Source organism: Aspergillus welwitschiae (genome assembly GCF_003344945.1).
Source record: "Aspergillus welwitschiae strain CBS 139.54b unplaced genomic scaffold BDQ94scaffold_24, whole genome shotgun sequence".
NCBI lineage: Eukaryota > Fungi > Ascomycota > Eurotiomycetes > Eurotiales > Aspergillaceae > Aspergillus > Aspergillus welwitschiae.
The window spans coordinates 90626-109975 of NW_020798718.1; the positions used below are offsets into that span (position 1 = coordinate 90626).

A 19350-nucleotide genomic window follows, 5' to 3' on the forward strand; every position below is an offset into this window, starting at 1 on the left:
ACTGCATAGAGTATGTCTTATTTCGTGGATCAGCTATACCCCTGATATACATTCTCTTCATTCATATACGTATCCACCGGATGCAACATCCCCAAATCGAAATCGCTCTGCGCCAAAAAGTCCTGCATTGTCGGCTCCATAAACGCCATCGCCGTCGTGAACCCGCTCGCTGCATCCCGCACTACTCCTCCCTCCAGCACCCCCGTCGTCACCGGGTGCAGTCCAAACTCGGCTGGGGCCATCGGCCCCTCGGCCATACTATGCGTTGTCAGTGCCGTGTTGGTTGAAGCTGGAGTCACCGCTGCTGTCGCCGCTGCAGACGCGGCCGCGTCTTTGGCGGATACCGTTCCGGGTCCGATTGCTGCAGCGGCGTTCCGTCGACTGCGGGAATCGCGTCGTCGCTCGCTCAGATATCGGTCCAGGCAGACTTTGACCTGTTCCAGGTTGATGTAGAATTCCGATGCCGCTAGATTGCCATTCTCGCTCATCGATCGCAGCACCTCCATGCCGGTTTCGAAGGCCCCCAGGTCTGCGGGGTTGCCGACGGGCGTGAAGCTGGACATGGCGAGCACGAGTGCCGAGGAGAAGAGGTAGTGTGCGTGGAAGAACCCGAAGGTGGGTAATGTGCCGTTGATCCATCGTGTCAGGATGATCGAGTGTGAGTGCCGTGCAGCGTGGATGCAGGCTTCGCCGAGTGTGAGCACCGGCTGGGAGATCTCTTCGATGTCCTCTGGTCGGGCTCCGTCCGCTTCGCTCAGTTTGATCAGAATGTGGAGCAGGGTTGGCCGGGTTGTCAAGATCACACACTTGTTTCGGGGTCAGTTATCGAATCCTGTGGAAATTGGAATGAACATACCTGGTTGAACGATAGATGCAGCGAGCCTACCGGCGTCCGGCTCATCTCGGGCTCCACCTGGTCCAGTCGCAAATGCTCTGGCAGTGTTTCCACCCAGTTCTTCAGCGCCTTCAGTAGCTTCTGCACGCGTTGCAGGAATGTCTCGCTGTACTTGCGGCGACTGTACAACTTGGCGATCGTCTCACCCACGATCCGCGCCAGGCTGATGTTGGCCTTGAGATACTCGGTATCGGAGAACTGCTCCTCCTGTAACTGTGCCGGGGTAACATTGGACGGCATGTCTAAATGGATATCATCATCCAAAATCTGGGACGGTAGGCCCATCTTCGATCCCCACATGCGGTCGAAGATGTAGATCGTCCACCAGATGCGCACCCGGTGCTGCCTCTCGATCGGATCGATCAGCTGCGACTCAGGAACGTTGTGATTCATTCCGATCGACAACCCCAAACGCATGGCGCTTCCAATTAAAACGTAAGCCGAATGCCGTCGGTTCAGATAATACGAGAATAAAGACAGCAACAGCAGCGTCTCCAGATGCGTGATGCTCGTCCTTTCTGGCAGCACCTGCACCAAGCTCAACGCCCGCGCAAAGTACTTGGTTCCTGGTACTCTAGATCCCAAGGATGGCTCATTCCGCATGGAGTAGGCCTCCCCAAACGCAAACAGAGCAAAGAACTTGCACTGGTTGACCTTGCACTCAAAGTCGCCCGTTTGGTAGATCTCCTCGAGCTTCTCCAGCGTCGATTTGCGCAGCACCAGATGATAAATGAAACCGATCTGCCGCAGCGCAATCTTCAATAGTAACCGCGCCTGATGCAGACTCGGCCACCAGAGATCCCCCGTATTAGCCGCGGCGATATTCTCATCCCGGACATACTGCGTGCGCGTAATATGCGCCGTCGCATTACTCCCCGTCAAGAAGCGCCGGAAGCGCGTTGCAAAGGCCGTGCATGCCGCCTCACCCACGAAAATCGGTGGTGCAGAAGGATCGTATGGGTGGAACCAAGCTCGGTCCCCAATCAAGGGATTGCGCACATTGGGGTTATTATTGCTCTCCGCTTCATCTGGCGCCTCTGCCGTTCGCGACGGGCCGCCGCCGCGCCCGTCTTCGGCCTCGGTCGGATTGACCGAGGGGGTCGGTTGTTCTCGCAGGCGTCGAATCTCGGCCTGCAGTTCGTGCAGATAACTGAGGAAAATTCGATCAGTCCAATTCCCGGCTACTATAAAAAGCCATGCACGACATCCTTCCATCCCCGAGCATCGTGTGAGTCACAAGAACGTTGGACGTTACCTTTCGCTCACTTTGACCTGGCGGTCCCGAGGTGCGTATTGGCACTCATCGGCACAGCCGACCTGGCGACATTTGGCGCAAGGCTGGTCGCCAGAGCATTTGATTTTGTGTGCGTGACACCTTTGGCAGCTGAAAGGATGTTTGCACGATGAAATTAGCTGTGATGTTCACAGATTGCTGCTTGAGGGAGATGGGTAGACGTACGCAACAAACTTCCTCCGTTTCGGACTTTCGACCTCGTCGGTCGCTCTGGGATGTTTTCTACGGTTCATGAGTCATGACTATGCCCAACTCGATGTATCACGTCCTGAAACTGTCCGCAAGAGACGTGTAGCTGGTGCAGAGTATATTTTGATGAAGTGGATGAGTGATGAATCGAGTTGTTCTGACTGTCGGCGGTCGGTACAGATCGCCGAGCCTCAGGCCGAGACTGTCGCTTAGATAAGAATCGCGACACATGATCGAGAGTTACTTGATTTTGACCAGGTCGGATTGCTGCATCAAAACAGCAAGAGAAGGGGCGAGTTAGGTATTTGTGCAGCTCGTTTATAATTAGGCTTGGTGCATAGATAGTATGCTACTATCTAGTGGTTTGGTAGAAGTATGATACGAAGTAATGGATTTCCTGCGGTCCTTAAGAATAAGAATTCGAGACAAGGTGCCAACTACTACCAGAAATATATATATCATATTGCTGTTTGACTGCCGCAATGCATCTAGTATCAAGTCTTCAGCCTCATGTTTGAGTATGACCTCCTAGCAACTAGTACTACTACTATGGATATAAGCAAATCTAGTAAATCACTTTTTTACACGCTGTCCGGGTTAGCGTGTCCCACTCCACTGTCATCTTCTCAAGTATTGGCATGTACATCAAACTTTTAAACCGAGTGGAGCCGTGCATCACGATCGTCTCGGGCGAGTGCCAACCGGTTTTGAGGGCGCACACGAAGCAAGTCCGCGGCCAACACGTGCATTGCACACCTGAGAAATCACCGTCTCCCACCTCTGTGGCGTTACGGCAGTGTCCACGCGCCAAGGGCGCCACGGCGATCCTTGTAAGCCTGCTACCTTGCAAAGCTGAGGAGCATTGTTCCACCCCATTCCAGTTTATGATCTGATCTCCTGCACTCAACCATTGTGCGCGCACCGGAAATGCTCTGTGATCCGAGACAAGACAAACCCCATCTGACTTGTCAACGAGGAATTCCGAGCGAATTGTAAAACCGGCAAACCCGAGCAAGGTTCCGAGCCGCCCAGGAAGAGTCCCCTAGACGTGTCACATAGCCGCAGGCAGGTGAGTGAGGGCGCGACGCGTGGATAAACGATGGATTCCGTCGTCGTCCAATTAAAATTGCCAGAGGGAGGAAGAAGGAAACCAGAGCATGGTGTAAACCTGACAGGAACCGGAGCCCCGACTGAACGCAATTCGCGGGACGAGGTCTGAGGGGCAAAAAGCAAGATTAGTGTAGAGTTTAAAAAGTTGGGGAGCTGAGGACATCGACAGTGGCTGCCCGCAAGCGTGCGCGCTAACGCGGGTCTATCTATGCGGATTTAATTTCCAGACCCCGAAGTGCGCGTAACCCATCCAAGCCTTGTCCAACAGTACTTGTGTGCGTACCTCCCACGCTGTGTGGTCGGGACTTTCAAAAGAGGGAACAGAGGCTGTAGATCAATCAGAAGTATAAGACAAGTAATGCCATAGAAGAAATCACCGATCGCAGAGCCGACAGGGCAGTTGAGAAGCCTCGAGCAATCGGGTCCCACGCCGGGCGGTTGCAAGGGGTGCTAATCCTGAGAAACCGGATGAGACTGGAGGAAAGATCAGGCTGAAAGTCTGGACAACCTGGTTAGCGCATTGGCGAAGGGGGACATCCGGAATTGGGTGCCGGTGCCACAGGGAGGGAAACGAGACTAAGAGACTGTTAGTAGCGAAGCGATGTTCGAAGCTGGCAACAGTGCAGCTGGACCCGATTGCTTCTTCGCCACCTCGCCTTTTTTCCCTTTTATCCACTCCCTCCCTGCGATCCCATCGGCGAGATCGCGCATGGAAATCTGGCATCCAGATCCTGCCCTTACTTCATCCCCGCCGAAGCTCCAGGAGGAAAATCTGTTGGTCCGCGTGCTGGAAAGAGAGGGTCACAGAGTCAGCCACATCCCCATACGGAACCATTTTCCATGCCAATCCAGGTGGCCGTGCCGAACTTCAGAACTACTCAAGTAAGTTTCGGCCGAGGGAAAGAAGCATATTTGAACGGTCGACTGCCCCCCCGGTGGTTGGTTCGCATATGTTGGGTCAGTGGATGTTGGGAATTCTTTTTCCTCTCCTGCCATCCATGCGAACGCAGACGGAGAGAGAAGTCTTGGGGGTCTGGCGCTTGGGGGAGTTGGCCCTGCTGATCAGGCAGACAGAACAAGTCGCTTCCTTCTCTCCAAACTCTCTCCTTTCCCGATCTTCTCCCCGCTTCGGCCGAAACATCCAACGGCTTCACCTGTTCGACCAGTGTTGACCTCATCCCGTCTCATTCTTCGCTATCCCCCCTGGATACGTTTCTATCGCAAAAGCGTCTACTAGATACCTTCTAAGCACGGACCCTGGTAAATCACCTGCCCGCCTCCCTTGCTCGAGGGGCGGCGGACTCAACAATGCGTCCCTCGATGTCCTCCATGCACCCCCTCTGGATGGCGGACGCGAAGAGAGTTCTCGCTATCTGAAAAGTGAAGCTAATCCTCCCAACGGTCTCTTTGCCTGCTGGCTAATGCCTTGTGTTGTCTTCAGTGCAGACTCATAACTGTGAGTCGAATGTGCCGGAATGCGTGGCCCGAAGCCTCCTCGCCAGAACGCGCTTGTGAACGAACGATCCCCATCCCAAAATGAAACGAAGAACGTGACTCGCCGAATGTCGTTCAAAGTTGTGCTGATGGAACCGGCTAGGCGTCCATGACATTGGCTGCTCCGGAACGGAGAACCAGCAAGTGGTAACCTGAGGAGGCGATGCCAGTGCCATGGTCGGCCGCCTCGTCCACGATCTGCGTCGAACCCCAGAGAGCTTATCAAGTTCTATATCCGCAGATCCACGAGCTCTGGTATTGGAGCCACTGCACGGTGGTCTGACACCTACAGACAGTCCCGGATGGACAGAAGAGGAAACTAGGGAAAGAAAACAAGCTCATCGCGAAGCCTCCCAAACTCTCACCGAGCCCTCATCGCCTTCTTGCACATATAAAACCGCTCATATCAATATTTGACTAGTAGCTTCTTGATCAGCATGACAGATTCATTTCATGCGTGCTTTGTCAATGCTGGTCGATTGCAGAGATACCCGATCGGCTGGACTGTGCTAGGATGGCTAATGGTATGATCAGTACATTTCCTTGCAAATATCTCTGCTCGACGCGTTAAGAGACCATAAGCCAGTGGGGGGAAATCGCCTGGGACATACTGCATACGTACTGCGACGTGGTTTGGTAACACAGACTACCGAGCATGTGATGGTTTATCGACAAGCATTACGCCAAAGGTCATATCATCATCATTTGACCTCAGCACGCAGTTGAATAGCGCTCAAGGAAGAAATCTCACGCAGCACCATTCAAGCCTGTGAACATGTGATCACGCCAACTTGTTCGCCATGCTTCCAGCCACCGCTTCATCCCCCCAATACAAACACATGATCTTCTAAACTTTCGCGGACAGTAGGTGTATAGATGTCCGTTGAGTTTTCAATCAAGGTTTACATGAATGAAAATTTTGAGTCGTCAACTTTCAATTTCTGATACCGGGAATAGTCGCAAAAGTACGACGCTCATTTGCGTTTCCGGACCGTTTTTTAATTTCGAATCTTCAGCTTTCAATGTTCGTGCGGCTAAAAATTGAAGAAAAGACACGAGTCAGACACCAATAGGGAGGAGAGGAGAACGTCCACGGAAAGGTCACGAAACATGGTAGAAGAAAAGTCATCAGCAAGTAGGTGGCAGATGATGCAGATGATATACTGCTTACCTCGAATAGGCAGCAGCTTCCCCGTGAACTGGCGACGAGGTCTGCTAAAATTGTCACAACCCCTCTCCGATCCAAGGAAAGGTGGTTGTCTGTCCGCCATCGTTGACGCCAGTGCTTTGCCAGCACAGGACATTCAAATGAAGTACTGAATTAGCCACCAGGTGCCCTTGCGGTGTCGAGGTTGCGGGGTGTTGGCTTTTCTCCCCGGGTTTTAACTCAAAACTCGACTTATCCAGGCCTCTGGCATTGGGTCCCGATGAGCTTTTATTTGGCGCTACTGAGCGACCCCAGGGCACGCGAGTGAGTAAAGACCACATATTAATTGATAGTGCGGGTGGCGCTATTTGGTTGTTGGAACTGTGCCATCCAAATTGCACAGCGGTGTGTCCCTAACGCTCATTCCAAGAGCGGATGCGAGTCTCGAGGTGCTTCCAGCTCCCATTCTGGGCGCGGACCATGTTTTCAGGTTGCTGTTGAACCGGATGGGAGGGAAACGGGGCCTATCCGCTTCAAAAACATTGGCGTCGTGTTGGCTGTCATGCGGTACCACGAGGTCAGGTCGCGCCCTTTCTAGCAGGGTCACGGGCGAGCGTCTCGCCTTTTTCTTTTTCTTTTTCTTTTTCTTTTTTATTTTATAAAAAAGGGAAAATGATAATAATCATAAGGGAAGGGCTCATGAATGACTTCTGACGAGAGCCTTGTCCCTTGTTCAAGAATGCGGAGATGGAGGGAGCGAAGAACCATGGTTGAAGATGATAGCCAGATGGACAGTCCTCTGGTCCGATTCCACTTGGTGTTCCGGAGACGCGAGCCGATTTCCGCCCAACCTGTGGCGAGACCAAACCCGGCAGTTAACTCCAGCCTACCACACGGCGCCCTTGACCGGCTCTGGGTCCCTCCCGGCCAACAAGCGTTAAGCTGTTGCTATGAATCTGTCACACCAAAACCCGCCCTTGTCCACTATTATTGTTCTCTCCTGGTCTATAGTGACCCCTATGCCCAGTGCTCGCTAATCAGGAGTGTTTGCCCGTATTTGCTGTTGCTGGGTTTGTCCGTGCTATTGAGGGTTGGGACCAAGGGGGCTGACAAGTTTTCTCGCCTCGCCTCGTCTTGTCTTTGACAATGAGCGACAACAACCGGCCACCTCCTTTCCCTTATCCCTCTTATCCCTCATCCGCCTCCTCCGACTTACCGGACAGTGAACCCAAGTATCATAGCTGGCCGGTGCCTCAGTACTCGCAGCCAGCTTCTCTCGGTCCACCGGTGTCTTATGAGCCCGTCCCCGTCAGTCATGCTGAGAACCCCGCGGCTGGCGCCTCCCGGAGCGCTCCTGGAGATCGCTCGGGGAACTCCAAGGTGGCCATCCCGCGGACTGTGAGCACAAGCACCTGGACCAGCAGTGGCCGAGTCAGCCGGGCTTGTGAGAACTGTCGTGATCAAAAGGCCAAATGTAGCGGTCACCGCCCGACTTGCCAGCGTTGCCAGGAGTCGGGGATCCGCTGCTCCTATGGGGATCGGAAACGCGAAAAGATGGCCAAGTGCGTTCCGTGACTGCTTATACGTTCATCGAGGAATATATCTAACGGTGGGTACTAGGCAGCTCAGTGATCTGACGACTCAAGTTCAGGTATACGAAGCGGTCTTGCGAGAGATTGCTCCCAAGTTGGACTCGCAGACGGCCCAGTACGTCGAACGAATTTTGCACGATGTAAGATCCCTCTAACTTATCTCTACTGCCCCAAACTCTCCCGCTCTTTACAAGTCTTCTCCCCTTGTCTTCACCCCCTCTAGTGCCCATGCCCAGCGCTCTTTAACATGAGAACCCCATGACAGCAAAGAGACGACCATGAGCAGCTCGGTGGCCTTCATGCGTCGTCATCATCATCGTCATCATCATCGGCCACCAAAATAGCCGATGCAACCCTTCTGGGACATCCTTCCCCAGGGTCTTCGCTGGCAGCTCTAGACTATACCAACGAAGATTTTAACCGTGACGAGAAGATACAAGCCATGGGCTTTGTGGGCGAACATTCCGAAATCGCCTGGATGTACAGACTGAAGCGCCTCCTAGAACGATCGAACTCCGCCTCCCCCCGAGAGACCTGGGATCGACATTCGGTCTCTTCCGTCAATTTCTTCCTAGACGACTCGGATATCCCAGTTATTGATGATGTTGATCCGTCTCAACGACCTCCTGTTGCGGTTGCTGACCAACTTGTGGACGGCTATTTTCATGCCGTCCATCCAACGTTTCCAATCGTGGGCAAGATGATCTTTCTGGCACAGTACAAGTCTTTCTACTCGGCTCCCCATGTACGGCCGGGAAAGCGATGGCTTGCGATACTTAATCTGATCTTCGCTGTCGCTGCGAAACATGCGCGTCATTTGTATAATGATGCTGGCAACGGGATCGATGACAGTCTTGTCTACTTCTCACGAGCGTGGAAGCTTAGCATGAGTGATACAGCTCTGCTAGAGCACCCGAATCTGCAGCAAGTACAAGTGGAGGGGCTGACTTCCTTTTATTTAATGTCTATAGGACAAGTCAACAGGTACGGCTCTTCCCTAATCTCATCCCCCTTTGTTTCTGGGCACATTTTCTGGATTCCTTAGTGGCGATTTGCCTGCGATTTTCGCATCCTTATCTGATTCAACGACACCCAATTTGCAGGTCCTGGAGAATCTGTGGTATCTCTATCCGTTCGGCTGTCACGATGGGGTTGAACCTGCGGAGTGAGAGCAATTCCATTGTCCACGTGTCCAAGGAGACGCGTTATCGGGTTTGGTGGTCTCTATATATGCTGGATAACTCACTCTGTGTAATGACGGGTCGCCCACCGAGCACCAATGACGTTTTCTGCACCACGCCGCTCCCAGTACCTTTCAAGGAGGAGGAATTCATGGATAACAAGGTCGTTCAACTGATAGCTGATCATGAAGCTCGAAATATTTTCATGGAAACCTTCTGTTTACGGGTTCCTGGAAAAGCCCCCGACATTGCGGGCACGCCCGATTCCTACCGACTACAAATGTCTCCTTTTGGGAAACAAAGTGACCAGGTCGCTGCTGGCGCCATCGAAGCGCTTACCCCGAACACTTCGCTTTACTTTCTTTATCATATTGACCTAGCGCTGATCATGCGAGAGTCTGTTGACCTATTGTATGCTCCAGGGGCAGCTCGAAAGTCATGGCGGGAGATCGAGGGGTCCATCTCCATGCTGCACGGCAAGGTTGAAGCCTGGCTGTCCAGGCTCCCGCCCGCCTTCCACTTTACGAAAGGGGCGCCGGCGTTCGAAAGGCAACGGGCAAGCCTGGCATTTCGCTTTTGCAGCACCAAGATGCTCATTACGCAACCGTGCCTAAGCCGTCTCGCCCAACAAAATCACGGCAATGACCCACCGGGACGGTTCTGCGAGACCATGGCAACCGTGTGTGTTGACCTCGCAGGTCAGATGCTCGACTTACTGCCCGAATCCCCGGACTTGGCCTGGGTCTATGGCGTCTCTCCCTGGTGGTGCATATTACATTATCTGATGCAGTCGACTACCGTCCTCATCATGGAATTGCTGCTCATGACCAAGCCGGGGAGTGCCAAGTTTCGGCGGGTGCTGGTGCAGGTGTCTAAGGCGACCGGCTGGCTAGCGGAAATGTCGACGAAGGATCCATCCTCCCAAAGAGCCTGGCTGGTGTGTAAGGAACTTATCGCTGAGCATGCCCCCGAACTCGGTGGCATCGCCAGCCCCGCCGACCGCAGCAAATCCTGACCGTCCGCACGGTCCAAACAAACATTCCATGATGATCCCTCCCAACCCACCTTGCGTTTCCGAAACAAGACCGATGGCTGACCGAGGGCCCTTATCCAGTGATGCAAACCTGGACTGACCCGCTGTAGCGGGTTTCCCACCTCCCGCCAGAGTGGTGACTAGGATCGCGTGCTGACCAGAATGTCTCGGTCGAGGGAAAATTGTTTGCTTCGACTTGGGTCGTCGTCTATGTCCCTCCACCATCTATGATCATTGGACCACTAAACTGGTACTTGAGTAGGTCTCGTTGACATTCCAGTTTTTATCATGACTATTTTATTTCCTTTTTCCTTCTATCTTATTTTCTTATTCCTCCCTGTTTCTACTCCTGCCCCGTGTCCCCTCTATAGATTGGAACAGGCTATCTATGATGGTCAATAGATGTAGACAACCCCAGCTCTGCAGCAATGAAATTCGAGGAGGGGATCTACATAGCGCAAGCCTTGTCTTAAGTCGCAGCCCTTCCGTGGCGTTTCAGTCCGCATGGGTCTTGCCTCTTTTTGACAGTTTCTATTCCCCAATGACTGTTGCAGCTTTCTACAATCCGATGGCCCTCCCCCTCCCTTCTTTTTCTTTTTCTTTTCTTTTTTTTTATCCACCTGGGAGACGAGGCTAGTTTGTCAGAGAAAAAGAAAACGACCCCCGCAGGATAGTAGAATTGATCGTCGAGCCCCGAAGTGCAGGGCATCAGGCGAACTTTGTCCTAATCGGGCTACGGTCCGAACTTGATTCCGCCTTTATTGGGCATCGATCCGATATTGGAGACGCCCTGGAAGGAGACGTGTCTTGATTGGTCCGACATTGGCTGGGATCCAATTTTATGTTCGATGTGAAGTTCGAGTCTTTGGAATAATCTCGTTGATCTTGTTTATCTCTCTACCGCATTGAATGTGGAGTGCTCTTTTTCTATTTCATTGGAGGTTGAGGTTCGTAAGATGACTTGCCTTCCTGCGCGGCTGGGAATGCGGCTGCCTTGCTGGACAACAATTCGCTATGGTGCTGCTGCCATTTGACACCATGGCTCTGACATGGAGCTAGCTTGAGCGCCACTTTGCCCAAAGAGATTTCCAAGACCACGGTAGAGTATGCGATGGGCATGTGCGGAGTACTTTCCTCAGTATGCAACTACAGCGCGCCTCCCCCCTGCGTCGATGAAGTCTCTCTCGCCCTCTTCCCTCTGGTACATTATTCTCGCGCGTTGAGGGTATATCGTTACAGACAGAGAGAGCAGTTGGACTCTCCCTTGCAGTCGTGTTTTCCAGGGTGGGCCGACTCTCCATCTCAACGGGTTGCTGTCATTTGCTGGCAGGCACCTCCGTCACCGTGCGGAACGGTAGTTTATTGAACTCCTTGTCTGTAAGGTTGATTCCTGTCGGGTCTAGCTACCCGTTCGTCCCCCTGCTTGCAGCTGAAGCTTGCTGCCCGTTGGGGGCTGACTGATCCATGGTTGGGAGAAGCTCTCGGCCATGGTCCGGTTGGTCATGGGTGCCAGATCCCTCACGAGTCTCGAGTCTAGACGAGAGCCGGGCAGAGCAGGAAAAACTAAGAGAGGAGCGATAAGAAACCCAAAATTACGCTTGCAAGAAAATAATAAAATTTAGAGCACGGCAGAAAGAGGACAAAAGATAGAAAAAGTACCAAAGAGCCACTGCCCATGGTTATGGTGAAGGGTTTGGGTGAGAGGCTACAAGCATTTACTATTTGGGGAATGTTGGGCAACAACCTCACCACTCACACCACCGTGCCATTCATTTGACTCTCAGGTACAGCTGCTGACTCGCTTCGTACTTCCGCTATCTGTCGTTCTACAGTAATCAGAGTTCTTGCCATGCAATTTGACAGGTGTGAACTCTCTTCTTCGGGAGAGCGGGCGGAACGCCTGGTGTGTTGGGAGGAGGCACTTCGGCAGTGTACGGATCCTCGATCTGGAGAAGGCAACGGAGACTGCATGGACTATGGGGCCTGTTAGTTTGCAGGCTAGCCCCGATAGCGTCCTGGGAGCGATTTCTCTGTCAAACTACGGAGTACTGCTGATCCAAATCTGACCTATCCATCTTAGCGAGATGTTCCGAGGCACACCACTGAGTGAACCACGATTTGACCTCGGGCTAGAAACACGAGAAAAGAAAAAGAAACGAAGTGCAGGAGAGCAAAAATGGATGAAAAGGGAGAGTGGAAGCCCAGTTGAACTGCGTGGCTACTGGCCAAGTTGAAAATATTATCCACCCTATGGCTTACGCATGGCCCCGGCGTACCCAAATAGGGTCCAGATCCCGAATGTCAGAGATCAAATCCCGACCACGCTACATCGAGCCAAGCCGAACCACCCAGGTTTTGGAAAATTCCTACTAATCTCATCGTATGCATGGTCACCTTAATACCGTTCATTATATACTACTTGTTGGCCCACGCGAGATAAGTAAATCAGGCTGCGTCGGACAGCGCATCAAGGTGAAATCATAGGAATCCCTGTATAGTCGGATTAGGATATACGTACTATCTGTCAAGACGTCGAGGGCAGGTCTTGCATTGACTGGTGCGGACAATTGCATTATCAGGTTTCCATCCATTCCTCCATCCATCCCATGGCATCACAGCCAGAGGAAGCGGCACATTCCGGTCCCTTTCATTGGTGATGTTTGGTCAGTCTCCATCGACCGCGCGGGCCCTGGTCATAACCGATTGGTTATAATTGGATAGGGCTTCTTTTCCCGCCGCAGTGGAAAGTTGGATGGATCGTCTGCGGGCCAGCCCATCTGCCCGTATACCGTTTCGAACCATTCCGAAGTCACAAGTACAACTAGTTGTTCTCCACAACTTACCAACTGCCTTGGCGATGGCTGATTCCTTTCCTGCATTATTACTGCATTGGGTTGTGCATATTCCCAACGCATGACAGGGCTGACGTTATTGTCTAGACTAACTAGTTATCTAGTATCTATGCTTGTACGACTCGCTCAATTGGGGAACGCCAGGGGAAAAAAAAAAATAAGAAGAAAATCATAAGAAGGATTGTTTCATGCCCTTCAAATTCCGATCATGCATGATGGGATCAATCACCAGCTCGATCGGCTGGCGCAGAGAGAATTCTCGATCGTAGGCCGCATGTGCACTGCGCGACTTCGCATCAGCATCTAGAGGGTAGGTCCAATAGGTACGCCATATCACGTAGATCTCAACGAAAAGAAAGTATTTTCGTATCTTCGGATGGACGGAGATCTCGGGCTCGATCCGAGGAGGGCGGCTCGGGCTCTCGTCAGGGTCGAGATTCGTTTGGATGATTTCTGGTCCCCGAAGATTTGCAATCCCCTTCCAAAGCATCGCAGGAATCTGCTTTGTTGCCTGAGGCAGCATATTTATGGCATCATGACTGCCTCAGGTGCACGTCACTTACACTCACGTGATAATCATGTAACCGCACGTGATGCAGTAGGCTTGGCTCTACACCGCCTTCCCTTGTGGATGCGGAAGCTGTCACATGATGTGGGGAAGTCGCGGGCCACTGCATCAAGCAATCCATCAATAATCAATCATCGATCAGCCATCCATGATGCCAATGCGCCTCAATCACGTCAATCCACCCACCCGTTCTTTAGTTGCTCGCTAGACTGATTTCCCGGGCCAATGATTGTTCAACCATGCGACGGTGACGATAAACAATGTCGTTGCGGGGCCCTATGAAGCGTTCGCACCTGCGGCAGGTGAGCGCCGCCAGTATCGACACGCTTTCCAGCTCGCGCACCGCCGAGCTCTCTCGTGGCACGCCCCGGGAACGTTCCTCCACTCCCGATGACAAGGCGGCCCGACTCTCGTCTACTGGTATCGACCGCCGCCAGTGTTCCCTATGGGTCCATGATGAGACCTTCTCCAAGGAGGAGATTTTGTTCAACCAGGCCGCCTTCAGCGACACCGGCGTGCAGGTGGGCGATGTCATTGAGATCTTGCCCGCGCGCTTGTCGGGCGATGCCACCTATGCAGCCAAAGCAGACATCGGAGCCCGGTCGCTGCGCGAGAGTCATGTCGACTTGAACTCGTCGCTTCCAGCAGACCCCATGTCCAAGTTCAAGACTCCGTTGCAGAGTCGATGTCTCTTCGTGGTTAAGCCGCTGCCGCAGGAGATCAAGTCTCGTCACCCGAAGCTTGAATTGTCGGTCACGAGCAGCGTGGCCAATATATTCGGGTTCAAGAACCGCACGGCGGTTCACATCTCGATTGTGGAGCGTGCGCAATGCTCGGCCTCTCACGTGGATATCTCCTTCCGCGATCAGTACCTGGTCCGCTCAGACATGTGGAGACTGGTCATGTCGGAGTTATCGGAGAAGATTGTCTACAAGGGTCAGAAGATTGTATTCATGGGAAGTATCAAGGCCACGGTCAAGAATATCTTCATTCGGGGCAAAAAGGTCCTCTCGGGCTTCTTTTCACCGCAGACTATCCCCGTGTTTCGAAGCGAATCGGCCAAATATGTCCTCTTCATTCAGATGTCGAGAGAGATGTGGGACTTTGATTCCGAAGGGACTGGGGATATTCTCTTCAGCAGGGTCATCAATGGCTTCCTGCCGGAGCTCTTCAAACGCTGGGCGAATTCCGACGCGAGACATCTGGTCACCATTGTTTTGTTTGCGCGCGTGGAATACGATCCGTCGGCCATTGGGCCCTCCTCTAGTCTCACATCGGAGAGTTTGCACAACAACTTCACACCAGATGGCGCGCCAACCAGGGACTTTTATCGTGTGGTCGTTAATGATATGGCGAGCGGCCATTGGACCACCATTCTGGATGAGCTGAAGAAGGACTTCCGAACGTTCTTGAGGGACGTGTCGATTCTCAAGTCTACAGACGACATTAAAACGCCCACCATCGATGGGGTCAAGGTGGCCCCTCCAGCCCAATCTGCCACTATCGCCGGACGGCCCAGCACTGCGCTGCGCGGGAACATTCTCGAGGCAATTCATCTGGCGTCATCTCATCTGGCGTATGATCATATCGATCGCGATATGGTGCATACGGGGACTTCAATCATCGTCATTACGCCGGGAAGTGGCGTCTTCGAGGTCTCATATGAATCTCTAGCTTCTACGACAGAAGCCCTCACGAATCGGGGCATTGCCATTGACCTGGTCTGCCTTAGTCCCATGCCGCTGCATTCGGTGCCTCTGTTCAAATACCGTGAGCCGGTACAGAAAACACAGAGCCCGTCGTATGGAGGGGACATACAAGATGGCGGCTATTCGCCTGAAATGCGTCTGTCATTTGCAAGCCTAGCCAGCAGGGGCTCGCACCTCTCGCCAAAGTCGTTTCCTGGAATGGCCGCAAGACCCTGGTCATCACGCCAGAACGAATGGAATTACGGCATTCCTCATTGGCTTGACATTTCGTACTGGAACCCTGCAACGTACAGAGAGGCTCGACGCATCCTGAAGAAGGATCCCAACGCTCCGATTCCATTCACAGTCACTAAGCAATCCAAGGTATTTGTGCCGCGCGTGCGGATGTATGAGATCCAGATGATGGGTGTCATGGAAAGTGAACAGTCGAACATTTCCATTCCTTATTTACTTGAAGGACAGGGTATCTCGAGAAGGTCAAATCACGCAATGGCCTTGAGTCCCGCGAGTATAAGCGCAGGAAACCTGCCTGTTAAGAGAAACTCCCCCTTCAGGCATCAGCTGAGTGACAGCCTCCGACCTGAGCCATTTCTTCAGAACATAGCAAGTTCCAAGGATGCAATGTTGCCCAAGTCGCGAAAGTCTTCCAAATCGGTGGTTTCATGGATGGACCAGTATGATGAAGGAGTGTTCCATCCATTCCCCAAGCGACGTCAGCGCCCGAAGCCGACAAAGCAGAAGCGACCCAGCGAGCCAGAAGTTCAGGTGTCAAACGCGCACGATCGCCTGTCCGCTCGGTCCGTCACTCGCTTGAGGGAGAATGAGACCAATTCGAATGAACGCGCCCAGACGACGTTTTCCGCGCCTCGAAAAATTGATGCCACGCTCCCGGTCCCGAAAAAGCCCGTCCCTACGAGGACGGTGTCTCCGAAGAAGCCCGCGCTAAAGACATCTTCCAGTGTTCGAATCCCTCGGATTTCGCGTACGATCAGCTTTGCCCTGCGGGGTCTGAGTGCCACTCCTCCCAGAGCTCAGGCGAGCACGGAAGTTAACGTCGAGCATGCTCGAGGACAATCGACGGCAAACGTGAAGAAAACCACAGGGATGTTTGCCGATACTCGAAGTGTGGACTCTCTCAGCATATCAGATTCTGCATCTACAAGGACAGTGATCGATCTCTCGACGACACCAACTACCCCCAAGAAGCAATCTCATAATAGCTCAGCAATTACACCTTCGCGACCCATAGAGATCAAAGTTCCTCCAAAGCAACCACCCGAGGATGATCCGGAGCCAGGCGAACGTCCTATCACCGAGTCATATTCAACCACAACGACCGAAATCCCCATACCCGGTGAAGCTCGCCATGAAGGCCGGGCCAAAAGGCCGCATCCACGGGTGACCATCAATGGCAGCTCGCGGGACGCATCCAAGAGCGCGCCTTCCAAGGCTTTGGCGCCTTGGGTTCGGTCCATCAATCCCTGCAATACTCCGAAAGACGTCTTGCGAGACACTAGCTGGTTTGGGCGTTGGCAGCATGCATATCCGAGGCCTCCGCATGTAGCTGTTGTCAAGTGGAAGAGCTTGAAATCCCCTGCTATCTTGCCTTTGACTACGGAAGAGTTCCCGACGGCGACCGAGCTGGCGTCAGACTACTATCAAACTCCCTATCGTGTGTTCCCGAACGACGATGCAGAGGGTGTCGAGCCGCCGAAAACACGAGGCGTGCTTCTGCGTGAAATGATTTCGCTGCGCCTATCCCATGGGTTCCAAATTGTTGTCGGCAAGAATGTCGTCGAAGTGTCAGGGCAGTATTCTCTTGAGGCACCCAACGTGTTCGATACCCGCAGCCTCGAACGAGACGGAGCAACTGTGTTCTTGTCGAAGGGAAACACGATCCATCGACTCGTGTGTATCGATGAGGCCGAGATCGAAGTGACCCGATACACCCATCGAAACTCGGCCATGCTGGCGTCACACAAGACCAATGACTTCACCATGTATTCGCCGGCCATGCGAACGATCCTGAGCCCCGAATATGAAGTCAAAAATATCCGACTGGATCCGACTTTGGAGGAATACAATTGGAACTACGCCGATAATTACGTGGCCGGACATCGCGAGTACCTCTTCAGCCCGGCTCAGCAGCTGCAGTTCTGGCGGGCGCGTTATGTGCTGATCCCAATGCACCTGCAAGTGAACTCCCGCCGCCAACTCCAGTCGTACAATGAAGACAATGAGGAAGAAATTCATCTGCTTGGCATCAATCAGCTCACACATATCTGGCAGCGGCACAAGTACGTTCCGCCAGAGGAGAAGCTGTTCGACACAGCCCGCAAGAAGCGGGAGCAAAATCCCCTAAACATCATGTATCAGACACGGAATTCCTCCGAGGTTGTGGCAGCTGAGCTGGATCGTATTATCCTTACGGATCCCGGTCTGGACAATTCTCCAGCCCAGCTGCTGCCGGAGTCGGAGCTGCTGGAGCGATCGAGCATCAGTCTGACGACGTTGGCACAACTGATCCAGGGAGAAAAGGGCGTCCGGATGATGGATCGACGGTGGCATTGGCGTCTGCACTACAATTGTTTCATCGGCTTTGAATTGACTACCTGGCTTCTTCAAAACTTCCGCGATATTGACAGCCGCGAGGAGGCAGTTGAATTCGGCAACGAGCTGCTGAAGCACGGCCTCTTCCAGCATGTGGAGAGGCGCCACAACTTCCGCGACGGCAACTACTTCTACCAGATCTGCAGCGAATACCGGGCCTCCCGTCCAGAGTCTCGCGGCAGCTGGTTCCCTCAAATCCGGGCCGACAAGCCAACTGCCTCGACCCCGACTGGAGAAAACCCACGCGACTCGCCCATCAGCCACTCGCGGTCGGACAGTCTGGACGAGGCTGCTCAGCCGGCCCCAAACACCCCTTCAAAAGGGAAGAACAAGGCAACCATCATGCTATCCAAGACAATGAAATACGACGTCGATCCGCGCAAACGATCGAACCGCCCAGAGGTCATCGACCTCCACTACGACCGTCTCCACAACCCGGACAATTGCTTCCACATCGAGCTCGGCTGGATGAACACCACAGCCAAACTAATCGAAGATGCCGTCATCTCATGGGCATCAACCGCCGAGAAATTCGGGCTCAAACTCGTGCAAGTCCCCATCGCCGAAGCCTGTGCCATCGACGAAACCCAACCCTTCCGCAAACCATACCGAGTCCAACTCAAATTGCCCCCTCCCAAAGGCCCCCTCCCTAGCCTCTACCAAGCATCAACATCATCCTCAACAACCCCAACCTCACTCACCCAACCCTCCACCCCAGACCGACATTACTACCAAAAAGCCCTCCTCCGCCGCTTCGACTTCGTCCTCGACTTTGAAGCCCGCTCCGCCTTCCCCGCAGATGTCGAAGTCTCCTACTCCTGGGGCATCCCCGACTACCGCTACCCCCAATTCATCCACCGATCCGGCAGCCTCCTCGTCCAAATCACCGACGACGGCGACTTCCTCTTCCTAGCCAACCGCCTCGTAAGCACGCGCGCCGCCGCCACCAGCCGCGACCGTCTCGACCGCGACCGCGACCCCCAGCACCGCACCCGCGCAGGCACCTACGACCCGGGCGATCGCCTCTCCCCGCGCCTCTCCCCCTTGACACGACCCACAATCCCCATCCCCCACGACGTTAGCAGCAGCATCAGCCTCGGAAGCAACAGCCCCCGTCCGTTCCCGGCGTCCACCGCCGCCGCAGCAGCTAGTCTCGACTCGTCGAACTTCTACCGCGCCCCGGAACACATCCTCACCAACTTCGAGGACTTCTGTCGCGACCCGGTCCGCCTCGAACAGTTCTACAGCGAGTCACATGTCCGTCCGACGAGCACTCGCGTTGAGCCAACCGCGTTACTGGATACGGCTATCCCGTCGCTGGAGTTGCCGGCTAGTGTGGTGAGCCACCATCCGCATTTGGGGATCACGCCGGGGCCCGCGTTGATGTCGAGGGCGTCCCATAATGGGAAGTTGCCGACGATTGAGTCGCGGGCGAGATCGAGGGATGAGGGGAGGAGTCCGAGGAGTGGGGCGCTAAGACCGATTATGTAGGATGGAGGGGTAGGATAGTGGATGTATGAATGAATGTATTGTGTAATTATAATCGATGGCTATGTTGAATGATTCTGAAGTGCGCGTTTTAGGGAGGATGTATTCGATGCTATTACTACTGAATAATGACAGCTTGAACATTTGATGTATCGGGAATGGCAGAGCAGTGGTTGCGTAGGTATGCG

The 19350-nt window shown here is 53.5% G+C and overlaps 4 protein-coding genes across 4 annotated transcripts; 3 read left to right on the top strand and 1 right to left on the bottom strand.

Moving 5' to 3' along the window:
- Nucleotides 1-3: 3 nt before the first annotated feature.
- BDQ94DRAFT_59742 (transcription factor domain-containing protein) lies at nucleotides 4-2719 on the bottom strand. Its single transcript, XM_026776139.1, has 4 exons — nucleotides 2355-2719; nucleotides 2151-2279; nucleotides 857-2045; nucleotides 4-806 (listed from the first exon to the last, which is right to left on the bottom strand). The coding sequence occupies exons 1-4, from the start codon at nucleotides 2420-2422 to the stop codon at nucleotides 30-32; spliced, it is 2163 nt and encodes a 720-aa protein (XP_026624336.1). The 5' UTR covers nucleotides 2423-2719; the 3' UTR covers nucleotides 4-29.
- Nucleotides 2720-7051: 4332 nt separating this feature from the next.
- BDQ94DRAFT_147162 (putative C6 transcription factor) lies at nucleotides 7052-10596 on the top strand. The gene is made up of 4 exons (XM_026766973.1): nucleotides 7052-7691; nucleotides 7750-7861; nucleotides 7987-8705; nucleotides 8825-10596. The coding sequence occupies exons 1-4, from the start codon at nucleotides 7276-7278 to the stop codon at nucleotides 9915-9917; spliced, it is 2340 nt and encodes a 779-aa protein (XP_026624337.1). The 5' UTR covers nucleotides 7052-7275; the 3' UTR covers nucleotides 9918-10596.
- A 405-nt stretch (nucleotides 10597-11001) lies between these two features.
- BDQ94DRAFT_147166 (uncharacterized protein) lies at nucleotides 11002-12288 on the top strand. The gene has a single exon (XM_026766974.1). The coding sequence runs from the start codon at nucleotides 11047-11049 to the stop codon at nucleotides 11299-11301; it is 255 nt and encodes an 84-aa protein (XP_026624338.1). The 5' UTR covers nucleotides 11002-11046; the 3' UTR covers nucleotides 11302-12288.
- Nucleotides 12289-13562: 1274 nt separating this feature from the next.
- Nucleotides 13563-19319, top strand: iml1 (GTPase-activating protein IML1). Its single transcript, XM_026773611.1, has one exon. It carries the CDS (start codon nucleotides 13616-13618, stop codon nucleotides 19163-19165), a length of 5550 nt encoding a protein of 1849 aa, XP_026624339.1. The 5' UTR covers nucleotides 13563-13615; the 3' UTR covers nucleotides 19166-19319.
- The last annotated feature ends 31 nt before the right edge of the window (nucleotides 19320-19350 follow it).